Source organism: Zootoca vivipara, chromosome 1 (genome assembly GCF_963506605.1).
Source record: "Zootoca vivipara chromosome 1, rZooViv1.1, whole genome shotgun sequence".
Classification (NCBI taxonomy): domain Eukaryota; kingdom Metazoa; phylum Chordata; class Lepidosauria; order Squamata; family Lacertidae; genus Zootoca; species Zootoca vivipara.
The window spans coordinates 70,806,844-70,818,118 of NC_083276.1; the positions used below are offsets into that span (position 1 = coordinate 70,806,844).

General features: G+C 43.1%; 1 protein-coding gene across 2 annotated transcripts; it reads left to right on the forward strand.

Annotated features, from left to right (window-relative positions):
* Positions 1 to 1,903: 1,903 nt before the first annotated feature.
* On the forward strand, positions 1,904 to 9,109 carry C1H11orf58 (chromosome 1 C11orf58 homolog). Of its 2 annotated transcripts, none has more exons than XM_035120118.2 (5): positions 1,904 to 2,104; positions 4,337 to 4,439; positions 6,066 to 6,126; positions 7,075 to 7,184; positions 8,560 to 9,109. In XM_035120118.2, coding segments are annotated over exons 1-5 (492 nt in total). In that variant the 5' UTR covers positions 1,904 to 2,102; the 3' UTR covers positions 8,776 to 9,109. The 2 variants fall into 2 exon arrangements, with proteins under 2 accessions (XP_034976009.1, XP_034976000.1); XM_035120109.2 differs by having other exon boundaries at positions 4,356 to 4,439.
* The last annotated feature ends 2,166 nt before the right edge of the window (positions 9,110 to 11,275 follow it).

Genomic DNA, 11,275 nt, shown 5'->3' on the forward strand with positions numbered 1-11,275 from the left:
TCACACATGCGCAGGAATGGACACTCAGGTATTATTTTATTCATCAGGTATGGGACAAGTGTTGTGGCACAAAGTTGTGGCACAAAAAAATTAATAAAATAATCTGCCCCACAATGGACTTGCAGAGCAACTCCATTTCCCCCAACTTATTATGGATTTGGACCCCAGTTTTGCTGTGAGGTCAACTCATATATGGGCAGAGTCTGACATACACAAACAAATGCTCAGAAATTATAAGCCAGAACCAAGTGTCACAGCATATGCACAATATTTGTTTAAGCTCAAGGCTATAGAGTGCCATCACTCTAGAGGTACTCAGGCTTGAAAATAAATCTAAAATGTAACAATCCACATTCTGTTACATTTTGAGTTAAAATGCTTTCCTACTGCGATTTACAGAATTGACATGATTGCTTGGTAATAACTACAATTCCGTAAGCTACGCTGATGGTATGCCATTACTGACTGAGCTACAGCGGGAAAAATGGAGACTTTTTATCTGCTCCAACAATGTATATGAACTTTCTTCTTCCTTCAGTGTTCACTAAGATGGGACAGTGTGATAAACCTGTGGCCCTCCATGTTGCTGGACTACACCTCCCATCATCTCTGACCTTTGGGCATGTTGGCTGGGGCTGATGGGAGTTGGGAGTTCAACCACATCTGGAGGGCTACGGGTTCCATACCAATCATAACTAAAAGTTATATTCATAGAATCATAGAGTTGGAAGAGACCACAAGGGCCATCCAGTCCAACCCCCTGCCAAGCAGGAAAATATTAAGTCTGACTACTTGATTTCTTTTTCAAAGACAGCTCTGAGAAAGATAAGAGTTTACAAAGTAAATTTCTGCCTCTTTTTAGTGGCTTAATTGTAGCCTGTTTGATTTTACTTGCTGCTTTTGTTTTATCCGCTAGTTCTTTTCCTTTTTTTAGAATGTTACTATATTTGTAATTTTTCTTGTTATTTTCACTGTATTTGTACCCTCCCCTAATTTTATTAGTCACCTTAAACTTGTTGGAAAAGGTGGAATACTGTACAGTATTAAAACTTTAAATAAGAAGCAAGTCCTTCCCACGTCCCAGGCCGCACCTCCTGGAAGATGCTGAATTCTGGTCCTGGGCTCACCCCAGAACCTTTTAAAACTATTATTTCAGCAACAGGCAGTCCTTATTACTTTTGCACAAAACTGGTAAGGCTGGGCCACACAAAAATCAAGCCGATAGCCAAGCCGTTTCAAAATATGCCACGGAAATTAACGGGATTTACTGCCACATCAAGGACTGATTTTGAGATAATGTTCCGTGGAAGCCTCTGCATGTTTACTCAAAAGTAACCCCCACTGTGTTCAATGGCGCTTACTAACAAAGGTAATGTGCACAGGATTGCAGCCTTACATTTTCTCAGCAGGGAATCATAGCCTAACCCATAAAATTTGTGCCAGCGGAGAATGTTATCTATTGAATCTGTGCTCAGTAAACTACCCTCTTTTTGGTGGGGAGGGGAGGGAGAGAGAAAGAGAGCAAAATGCAGAAGGAAACATCCTCAGCACCGGAGAAAGCGTGAAGGAGAGGGGAAACACAGAATCTACAGACGCGACCAACCACCGATCAAATTGTTTCCTTTCCCCGCCCATCTCGCCGACAGCCAATCACCAGCGAGGGGAGGAGCGAGCGAGAGACGGGGAAAGCGCGCAGCTATGTCGCAGAGGCTTGTGGGATTTGGAGTTCCCCGCTTACCGAGAGTTCCCATAGCATAGCAGCAAGTGGTTAGCAGGATAAAAACTACAACTCCCAAGAAGGGAAACGTTGAGAGGGAAGGGGGGGGGAGAGAGAGGGGGGGAGGGAAAGAAAGATCCGGCGCCTGACCTAAGCGGGAATTCTTTCTCTTTCTCGCGCGCTTGCGCCGTGGGAAGCCCCCCCGAGGAGGCGGAGGCGAGGAATAGGAAGCAGCGAACGGGACCGCCCAAGCTCAGGCTGCGAGCGAGCAGGGCCGGGAAGTGGCCCTCGGGGCGGGCTGCTGATCCGGGCGGCTGCAAGATGAGCGCCGCCAGGGAGTCCCAGCCTGAGCGCGGCCACGGAGTGAAGCGAGCGGCCTCCCCCGATGTGAATAAGGGCGGCTGGGGGAGGGAGCGGGGTTGGGAAGCGGGGGGGAGGGGAGGAGCCGGGGGGGAGGGGAAAGGGGCTCCTTCCTGTCCTGCCGCTCATCTGCGGGGCCCTTGCTCTTGAACTCCCCGCTCTCTTCTTACCCCGAGGAGAGTTGCAAAGTGGGCCGGGGAGGGAGGACAGGAGGTCAGGATCATTTCGTCCAGGTGTGGCCCCTTTCGCCGCGCATTTTGCCACGCGGCGACGTCTCCTGTGCCCCAAGTGCGGGGAAGTTCTCCTCGCGGCTTGGCAGGCTGGGAAAGAAGGGACATTGTGACTGACCTGCTCCGTGGCCCTTGTTCCCGCAAGCCCCGTCCCCCCTTTCTCCATGTTGGGCTTGTGCATATTGTGGTCCCCCGCCTTAGTTTTTTGGGAAAAGGCATGTCCTAAGCAACCCCTAGGAAAAAGACGCTTTCATAGACGTTTAGGCCCTGGTTTGGCATGCAGAAAAGCTGTAACACGTGTGGCAGCCTCGTCTGGAGGAGGTGGGGGGGAATGAGGCGTGTATTGGGCCTGTGTGTGTGTGTTATTCACGTGCGAATATTTAACTAGATATTTAATGTCAAGTGTTCTAGGGGAAACAGCTGGATAACTTTATAGCACACACAGGTGTGCCAACAGTACTTTTTAAAGGGCACCTGTAAAATCAAAGTGACCCTAAGGGCCCTTGGTTTATTCTCTGTGTGTACATCAGTTGTGGATCCTGTTCCAGCTACTGCTCAGAAGTGGGTAGAGCAACCAAAATAAAGTAAAATGTGTACCCGAGCACTAAGAGTGATGTTAGGTAGGAAATGTAGGAATGATTGGAATGCTAACCTTCCACCCACATAAGCATGGCCGAGGTGTGGTGGTGAAATGAAACCCAACTAAATCATCTGTGAAACAAATTTGAATGTCCCTGATTGAGTTAGCAAGGTTCTATGGGGAGAACAAAATACAACATTGTATGCTCACATATGCTATATAACATTACCTATATAACATAAACCTGTGTAAACGGAAAGTTCCCCTGTCTATGGTCGACATACTTCAAAATAATAATAATAATGCAGCAGCACTTGTACATTGTGGGCAACTTTTGATAAATTCTATGATGTCTGAAGCAGCTATTAATCCTATGGTTCACTTTTCTCAAAAGAGAATTTTGGTAGAGAGGGTGATGGCTTGCTTCCATTTGCTAGTGTGTTTGACTGTGCTATAAGTGCTGCAGCCTCATATGGTAGGTTTTGAAGGAGCTGATCACATCCATACAGTGACAAGGTGGGGAATAGGCATATTCTTTCAGTTAATTGAAATTGTGTTATTGATCCCTGATAATCCCAGTAACCAGTAAACTGCAATGATTAATTCACCCGACTTTTCAGATTGTCAACATGTATTTTCATATGGTGCCAGCTACTACTTAACTGGGCTTTCCCAGAAATCATGCTTACTTTACAGGTGGTTAAATAAGCTTTGCATTTTTAGCCTCCTCCTTTTTAAAGAAGTCTTCCTGATCTTGTTTAAACGCAGCTATAAATTTTCCACTTCCCTTGAAAGGAGCTGGCCATTTCCACAGCCTCCACAACCTGCTTCTAGGGCAGGGGTCCCCAGACTTACCGGGCTTTGGGCCGGTTCCCACCACGCCGATCGCGCGGAGGGCGGGGGAGTGGCACGGCGGCGCGCTTCCAGGTCGGCGCGCTTCCAGGTCGGAAAAAGCGCCGGAAATCATTTGTGCGCATGCGTATGGGCCTCCCCCGACCCGGAAGTGCACCAGAAATGACCTCTTTTGGGTCGGGAGAGGCCCATACGCATGCGCACAAAGGATTTTTGGCGCTTTTTTCGACCTGGAAGAGCGCCGCCGCGCTGCGCGCCGTAAGAGCGGGCGGCGACGAGCGGCGGGGGTCGTCGCGGGCCGGATTGGGAGGCCAATTGGGCCGCATCCGGCCCCCGGGCCGTAGTTTGGGGACCCCTGTTCTAGGGCTATAGTTTGCTACTAGCCATTAATAGGTGCCTTCAAGAAGCTGTTGCCGTGTGGGTAGTAGCTTTGCTGATTGGGGTTTAACGATCCCGATTAACAGTGTGACTCTGAATTTGAATGATCATGGCTGTACCCTTAAAACAAAAGCTGTACATTATGTTCAGAATATATGATAAAGTAATTGAAAATGTATGCATGCAATCGACTTATCTTTCTTTTTAACGTGACCACAGGCCACCTTCTGTCTTGCAGCTTGGATCTAGCAGCTGGGAGGCAGCAGACCTGGGTAATGAAGAAAGAAAGCAAAAGTTCTTGAGACTTATGGGTGCTGCAAAGGTGAGGCTTTTTCTTCCATCTAAACAGTTCATTGAACCACAGAGGAAACTTGTATAGAAGAACCTTCTAAACTTATTCTTTCACTGATCATGCTTGGTTTACTTCACTAATTTTGATAAGCATGCACGGGGTGGCAATCCATTCATCTTGATGTTATTGTAAGGCAGGGTACCCAAACTAAGGCCCAGGGGTCGGATGCGGCCCAATTGCCTTCTCAATGCGGCCCCCGGTCGGTCTGGGAATCAGCATGTTTTTACATGAGTAGAATGTGTCCTTTTATTTAAAATGCATCTCTGGGTTATTTGTGGGGCATAGGAATTTGTTCATTTTCCCCCCAAAATATAGTCCGGCCCCCCACAAGGTCTGAGGGACAGTGGACCGGCCCCCTGCTGAAAAAAAATTGCTGACCCCTGCTGTAAGGCATGCCTTATCTATGGCTGCTCTCTAAAAGGAAAAAAATAGTTGAGCTGTGGCACTCTCATGTATTGGGAATAATGCTGTTGCATTTTATTACTGTTTAAACAAGCAAGTTACTATGTTTCAGTGAACATAGGGGAACAAATATTTTGCTAGTATGATTGTTAACTGATACTCTGAAGGATGAACAGAATAAATCTTAATGCAGCAGCCAGTCAAGGTTACAGCTTAATAGTTTTTCAAGTAAGATGCTTGAGACAATATGGGGAGAGTGCTGTTTCACTCTGGTCCTGCTTGTGGTCCTGCTAGATGGGTCTAGTCTCATCCAGCAGAGCTCATTATGTTATTAGGTAAATGGGCTTTGTAGACGTATGCTGATGCAGCAGTTTCACAGCAAACGTCCAAGTGCTTCATAGAAGACAGAATGGAAGCTAGTGTCATCAAGAAGAAAAATGTGTCTTATGATACTTGTACTTCTTATATACTATGAAATTGGTTCTTTGTTGGAGTTCCATACAGTCAAACCTCGGTTTAAGTACACCTTGGTTTGAGTACTTTCAGTTTAAGTACTCCGCGGACCTGTCTGGAATGGATTAATCCACTTTCCATTACTTTCAATGGGAAAGTTTGCTTCAGGTTAAGTATGCTTCAGGTTAAGTACGGACTTCCGGAATCAATTACACTCATACCTCGGGTTAAGTATGCTTCAGGTTGAGTACTCCGCGGACCCGTCTGGAACAGATTAATCCACTTTCCATTACTTTCAATGGGAAAGTTCGCTTCGGGTTAAGTACGCTTCAGGTTAAGTACAGACTTCCAGAACCAATTGTTTTTGTAAACTGAGGTACCACTGTATTTGAATCTGTGATTATTTTTATTTTTGCTTTTATTCTTGATTTTCCCCATAATTACTTACAGCATCTGGTTGTTTCATTTTATTGGTTCGGACATATGAAATATGCATGCTAGAACACTGATATTAAACAAACAAAAAGCTGATTTTTAAAATATGACAAAGTTAATGCTGGGCATTAACAGAATGTAACTCTCTGAAAGCTGGCACAATATTTTTATGATACTTACAAATAATGTCTATGGCAACGTGACCCATTGAGCACGAAAACTTACAAAGTGCTTCAGAACTCATTGTTGTGATTTGCTTCAAGAGAGAGCAACTGTTCTCAAATAATAGCTTTTATTTTCTTTTAGAAAGAGCATACTGGCCGCCTTGTTATTGGAGACCACAGATCAACTTCTCATTTTAGAACAGGTCAGTCTAACTTAAGTGGAAGTAAGTTTATGTATCTTTTAATGAAGTGTGACTGTTTTTCAGGAGGTCCCTTTTTTGGCTGAATAGCAGCTTTCTCAAGGCTACCCAGTTACAGGTAGGTAGCCGTGTTGGTCTGAGTCGAAGCAAAATAAAAAAATTCCTTCAGTAGCACCTTAAAGACCAACTAAGTTTATATTTTGGTATGAGCTTTTGTGTGCATGCACACTTCTTCAGATACACTCTTCAGATAGACACTTCTTCAGATACACTTCTTCAGATAGACACTTCTGTTTCTAGTGTATCTGAAGTGTGCATGCACACGAAAGCTCATACCAAAATATAAACTTAGTTGGTCTTTAAGGTGCTACTGAAGGAATTTTTTTATCAAGGCTACCCAGTAAGCTTCATAAAGCAAGGATTTGAACTCAAAACCATCTCTCGGGCCACTAAAACAACACTGGCTCAGTGGCAAGCTGAATGAGAGCAGGAGCACCCCACAATGTGTAACCCATTGACCTAAGGCATACATTGTCTCTTACTTACTGGACACAGGCATGCCATGGACAAATCATGCTTTACCAACAGATGTCTGAAGCTTCTGCTTCTGGATAATGTTTTTGTCTTGCCATCAAATAAGCTTCATGGATTAAATTAATTAGCTGTGCTGTTTTGGCTCACTTGAGATTTCATTAGTAATTTTCAATCTGGATTATGCATCTTCTGCCATTGGTGGGAGCAAAGTTTTCCCTGGGACAATTGCTTTCAAGGCTTTTGAAGCTGTTCTGTCCCTTTGTTTTAGCACATGTCTATAATGAGGCGCTAGCAAGGCATGGTGATTGACACGAAGTATTCTGAGTCTAAAAGGCCTTATGCTCCTGCTTTTGTATTGTAATTAGATGTTTGTTTGTTAGTTTGACTGGATGGTAACCAACGTGTATGAACATATAGGGGAAGAAGACAAGAAAATGAATGATGAGCTAGAAACTCAGTTCCAGCAAAGCATGGATAGCACCATGTCAGGAAGGAACCGGCGGCATTGTGGACTCGGCTTCAGTGAGGTAATCATGTTTAACTTGAAATAGTAACTCAAGAAGTTGTGTTTCTCTAGAAGCCAAACAGTTCCTACAGACGACACAACAGAAGCACAATTTTGTACAGTGGATGCTGCTTAAGTATGCCAAACTGCTGCATGGCACATACACAAGCCTATCAATTCCTTAGACCACTGTCTGCTGAACTCAGGCCACACTTTACAACTGCTGTATTTTTGCCAATGGACCAGTGTAGTCAGCTGCTGCAGTCTGTAAACTTTGCCAACTGGAATTTTAGGAGCTCCTGGAGGTCCAGAGGGCTGGAGGTTTTCCCACATTTACCACAAGGCATTATAATTTAGCATCACCACAGCATTCCCTTGCTTCTGCCTTGAATTCATAAGAAGATACAGCTTAGAGCAGGGATGGCTAACTCAAATCAAGCCCACAAAAGTATGTTATTTGACTTTTGGAGCTGTGCCAAATTCTTACCTTCCTGTGGTAAAAGGTTTTGCCCAAAGTTTTACTCGCGAGACTGGAGGGAAATGGTTTTCAACATTTTGCCACACTTCCTTTGGGTTTTGTTTGTAATGCCTTTGCCATGCCGAAATGCATATTTTCCCATTTGCTCTGGCGCTCTTGCCTATTCCATAACTTTATCGTGAAGCTTGATTGATCACTATTTAGTTAGGTTGTGGAGCAAAACATTCTGTGTTAAGTCTGATGGCTTCCAAAATGCAGAAGTTGGCCATCCCTAGCTTAGAGCAAATGCCTGCTGATTTTGCATGGCTAGGGGCTTATCTCTGGTGAAATGAGGCTGTAACTCTGTACCTGCTTACATGGAATTCTGAGTGCGTGTATACTGCTCTGTAGCATACTTCAAATTTTTGCTATATGAAGGGGCCTCAACATGGCTGCTTTGTTTCTTTAATGATAGATTCATCATTTTATTTGTATGCTGCCTTTCCATAGTTTGAACCCTGCTCAAGGTGGCTTACAATATGAAAAGAAATGCTGTTCAGCAGCTTCAGCTTCTGTAGCTGGAGTCAAATTGGGGCCCGCACCTCCCAAGCCAGGTGGGAAAGGCCTGTAAGGTCTTCCAGGACTCAACCAAGATGCAAAACTCATTAACATCCATCCCCAAACTGGGGCCCTCCAGATGTTTTGGCCTACAACTCCCATGATCCCTAGCTAACAGGACCAGTGGTCAGGGAAGATGGGAAATGTAGTCCAAAACATTTGGAGGGCCAAAGTTTGGGGTTGCCTGCTCATTAAGATGATTTTACATGGGTTTTGTACGTGGGCTTTGTTCGTTATGTTGAAACATCCATTTTTCAGTATGACTTTTTTTTAAAGGGACGGGAAGTTTTTGCATTTTCTGTAATCTGAATTTTTCTTTTAGTTTGAAGAAGACAAGGGAGATCCAGAGGATACAAGAGACTCTCTGGAGCCAGAAAGCTCAGAGGACTCAGAAAGTGATTCTGAGTCTGAGCAAGAAGAGGCTGCAGAAGAGGCTGCAGAATCTACTGAAAAGCACAGCGATGCTGAAGATCCTCAAGCTAAGAAAAATTCAAAAAGCAACTATAAAATGATGTTTGTTAAATCCAGTGGTACATAACTACAGATCAAATCAGCCTTTAAGCAAAGTAAGCCTTATGGTTACAGTGCAAAAGTATTGGACTGCTTACAGCACAGACCTTTCTATTATGGTTTGAATAAGGCCCTTTTAAAGAGAGAATAGTGTTTGCTTTTCCATCGCCATGAAACTATTTTTATCAGCATGACTGTATCCATTTTGTTTTGTAAAGTATGAAAATAAAATTGGGCTGGTTGGGGGGAAGGTGCAAGTTAGTTCTCGATCCCCTTTTACATCATTATTCTGTCCCCCTTCCTATTCCATGATGGCTATCAAACCTTTCTTAAGCTTGTTAAAATGATTTATCGAAATGATACTTCATGTCTTTAAGTGTGGTTTATTTTTTAAAGCAGCACACTGGGTTTTGAATGGTGTACTGTAATTATTAAAAAGTGAGAATTGGAGCTCCTTTGTCTTGCTGGTATCCCAAAAGGGAACAGCATTTTAGGATGTGCCCAGCCCTGGCTTTTACTGTGGTGGACTTCTAATATCAGAGCTGTGCATGCATGTGAAAGAGAGAGAAAGAGATGCATGTATGAGAGAGAAACTGATGAGCCAAAGGAGGTTTGGATAAGGAATTATTAACAGACAAAATATTCAGTGAGGGGAGTAACCTTAACATACACATAACTGTGTAGTATCTTTAAAGCTTCACTGGCAGAAACCTTGAAAAGGTTAAGGAGACTTTAACAGAGTGGGTTAAAAGGAGAGTAGGTACCTGAATATGAAAAGTTTCAGTACTGTATTCCAGTACAAACAACCTTTCTCAGTTTTCTCTTAAGTACATTAACAACTATGTTTATCTAAATTATGGTATGCATTTTAATTGGTAGTACATTGGAACCATTTTTGCTTGGTTTCAGTGTGAAACCATTTTTCCTCAGAACTTGATACTGTTTTGGTCTTTTACCTTCATTATATTGATTTTGCATAACCATTCCAGCTAGAGCCTGCAAAGAGAGTTTGATGCTCTTGCTGGGGTTCTTCCAAATGAGTGAGTTATACCCATCCAGTGTTTTACAGAAAGTACTGTGGGTAAAGTGATAGAACTAAAAGGGCTCTTTGTTGAAGGAGCTGGTCACATCAAGGATTAAAGTGGCTGTAGTCTGAAAAACTACAGTTGAAGCACGTATATATATATATATGTGGCATAAAATGAGAACTGACTTATTTACCTTTAGATTAGTGCTGCTTATCTAATTCACCCTCTGTTCTGGATGTCTTTCTCCATTTTCAAGATGAATAAAGAATGGCTTTCAAGCCTTCAAACCACAATAGTAGGGAAAGAAATGTCTCTCCCTGCCCCTCAACAATCAGAAAAAATGAACTATCCCTAACTTCAAATAGCACTAATGATGCTGTTTTAGTGTTTTTTACTCCTTATCACTCTCTGAATTTTATTCATATTTAAATAGTAAGAAAACAGAAATAAATCAAGCAACCAAAGATGACAAATTATGATTGAGAGTTCTCATTTTATGAATGAGAAGTTGTTTAAAAATTTAAAGTTGCTCTTGAAGATATTGTCTACAAGCAGCATTGTAAGTCCTGAATTTTTACTGGCTGAATAATTTTTATCTCTTTCATTCCAAAACATTTTAGTTTTTAATTTAATTGACCTTTCATAGCTTTTCTTTTTTGCTTTGCCTGTCCCCATGCTGGAAATTACTGACAACTCATTTTCAAACTTCCTGCTTATTTTTCTTGGTCGATTCAAGCCAGGCGTCTAGCTAGTCTCAAGATGGGAGTGATTGAGTCCTGTTTAGGGTAGACTGTGGTCAGGGCTAGCCTGAGACAATTTGTTGCCTTGGGCAGTGCAGCAAATGCCTTTCCCCTGCCATAGTACATAGTAATCAAGACAGATCAAGTTAATTTGGTACAGAGGCTGAGAATCCTACAAGGACCTCTTCCTCCTCCTGGCAGTAAAAATATAACAATTATATTTGGCTGCTTTTTCACAACACTCCACTCTGTCATTTTAGTGAGCCTAGTATGGAGGACTACAGTCCAGATACAGATTTACCTAATTTTCTCAGCATTCTTACTCCCAAGAGAAGTATCTCAGTTAAAAGGAAGGAAGGAAGAAAGGCTTCCAATTGCCAAGGGAAAACATGTTCTCACTGTGAGGGAGACCCTGTGGTCAAAAAGGAAGCTTTTAGAAGGTGCTCTGACTTCATACAACATTTCTAGAATTTTCTATCTACTGTTCCTAAGGATTCTCAAAAAAGTTTTATTTCAGAAAGCACAATTTTAGGGCAGCATCAAAGCCACAGGTCGTTCTAAGGCTAGGGTTGGGGAATTCACATCAAAAGATTGTATGCACACTTTAGTTCTCATGGCAGGAGGACTGCTCCATGGAAATCTCCTGTGGATATGCTACAGTCCCCAGAAGAGATTAAATTATGCACTGAAGCTGCCTCTATAAAATGTAGCAGACAAAGAGACTCGGCACCACTGGTAGGCTTCATAATCAAAGCTTCAC

Coding starts and splice junctions, on each gene's coding strand:
- C1H11orf58 (XM_035120109.2), top strand. CDS start 2,039: ATGAGCGCCGCCAGGGAGTCCCAGCCTGAGCGCGGCCACGGAGTGAAG. Junction 2,105..4,355: donor AGCGAGCGGCCTCCCCCGAT/GTGAATAAGGGC, acceptor TCTGTCTTGCAG/CTTGGATCTAGCAGCTGGGA. Junction 7,185..8,559: donor GTGGACTCGGCTTCAGTGAG/GTAATCATGTTT, acceptor TTTTTCTTTTAG/TTTGAAGAAGACAAGGGAGA.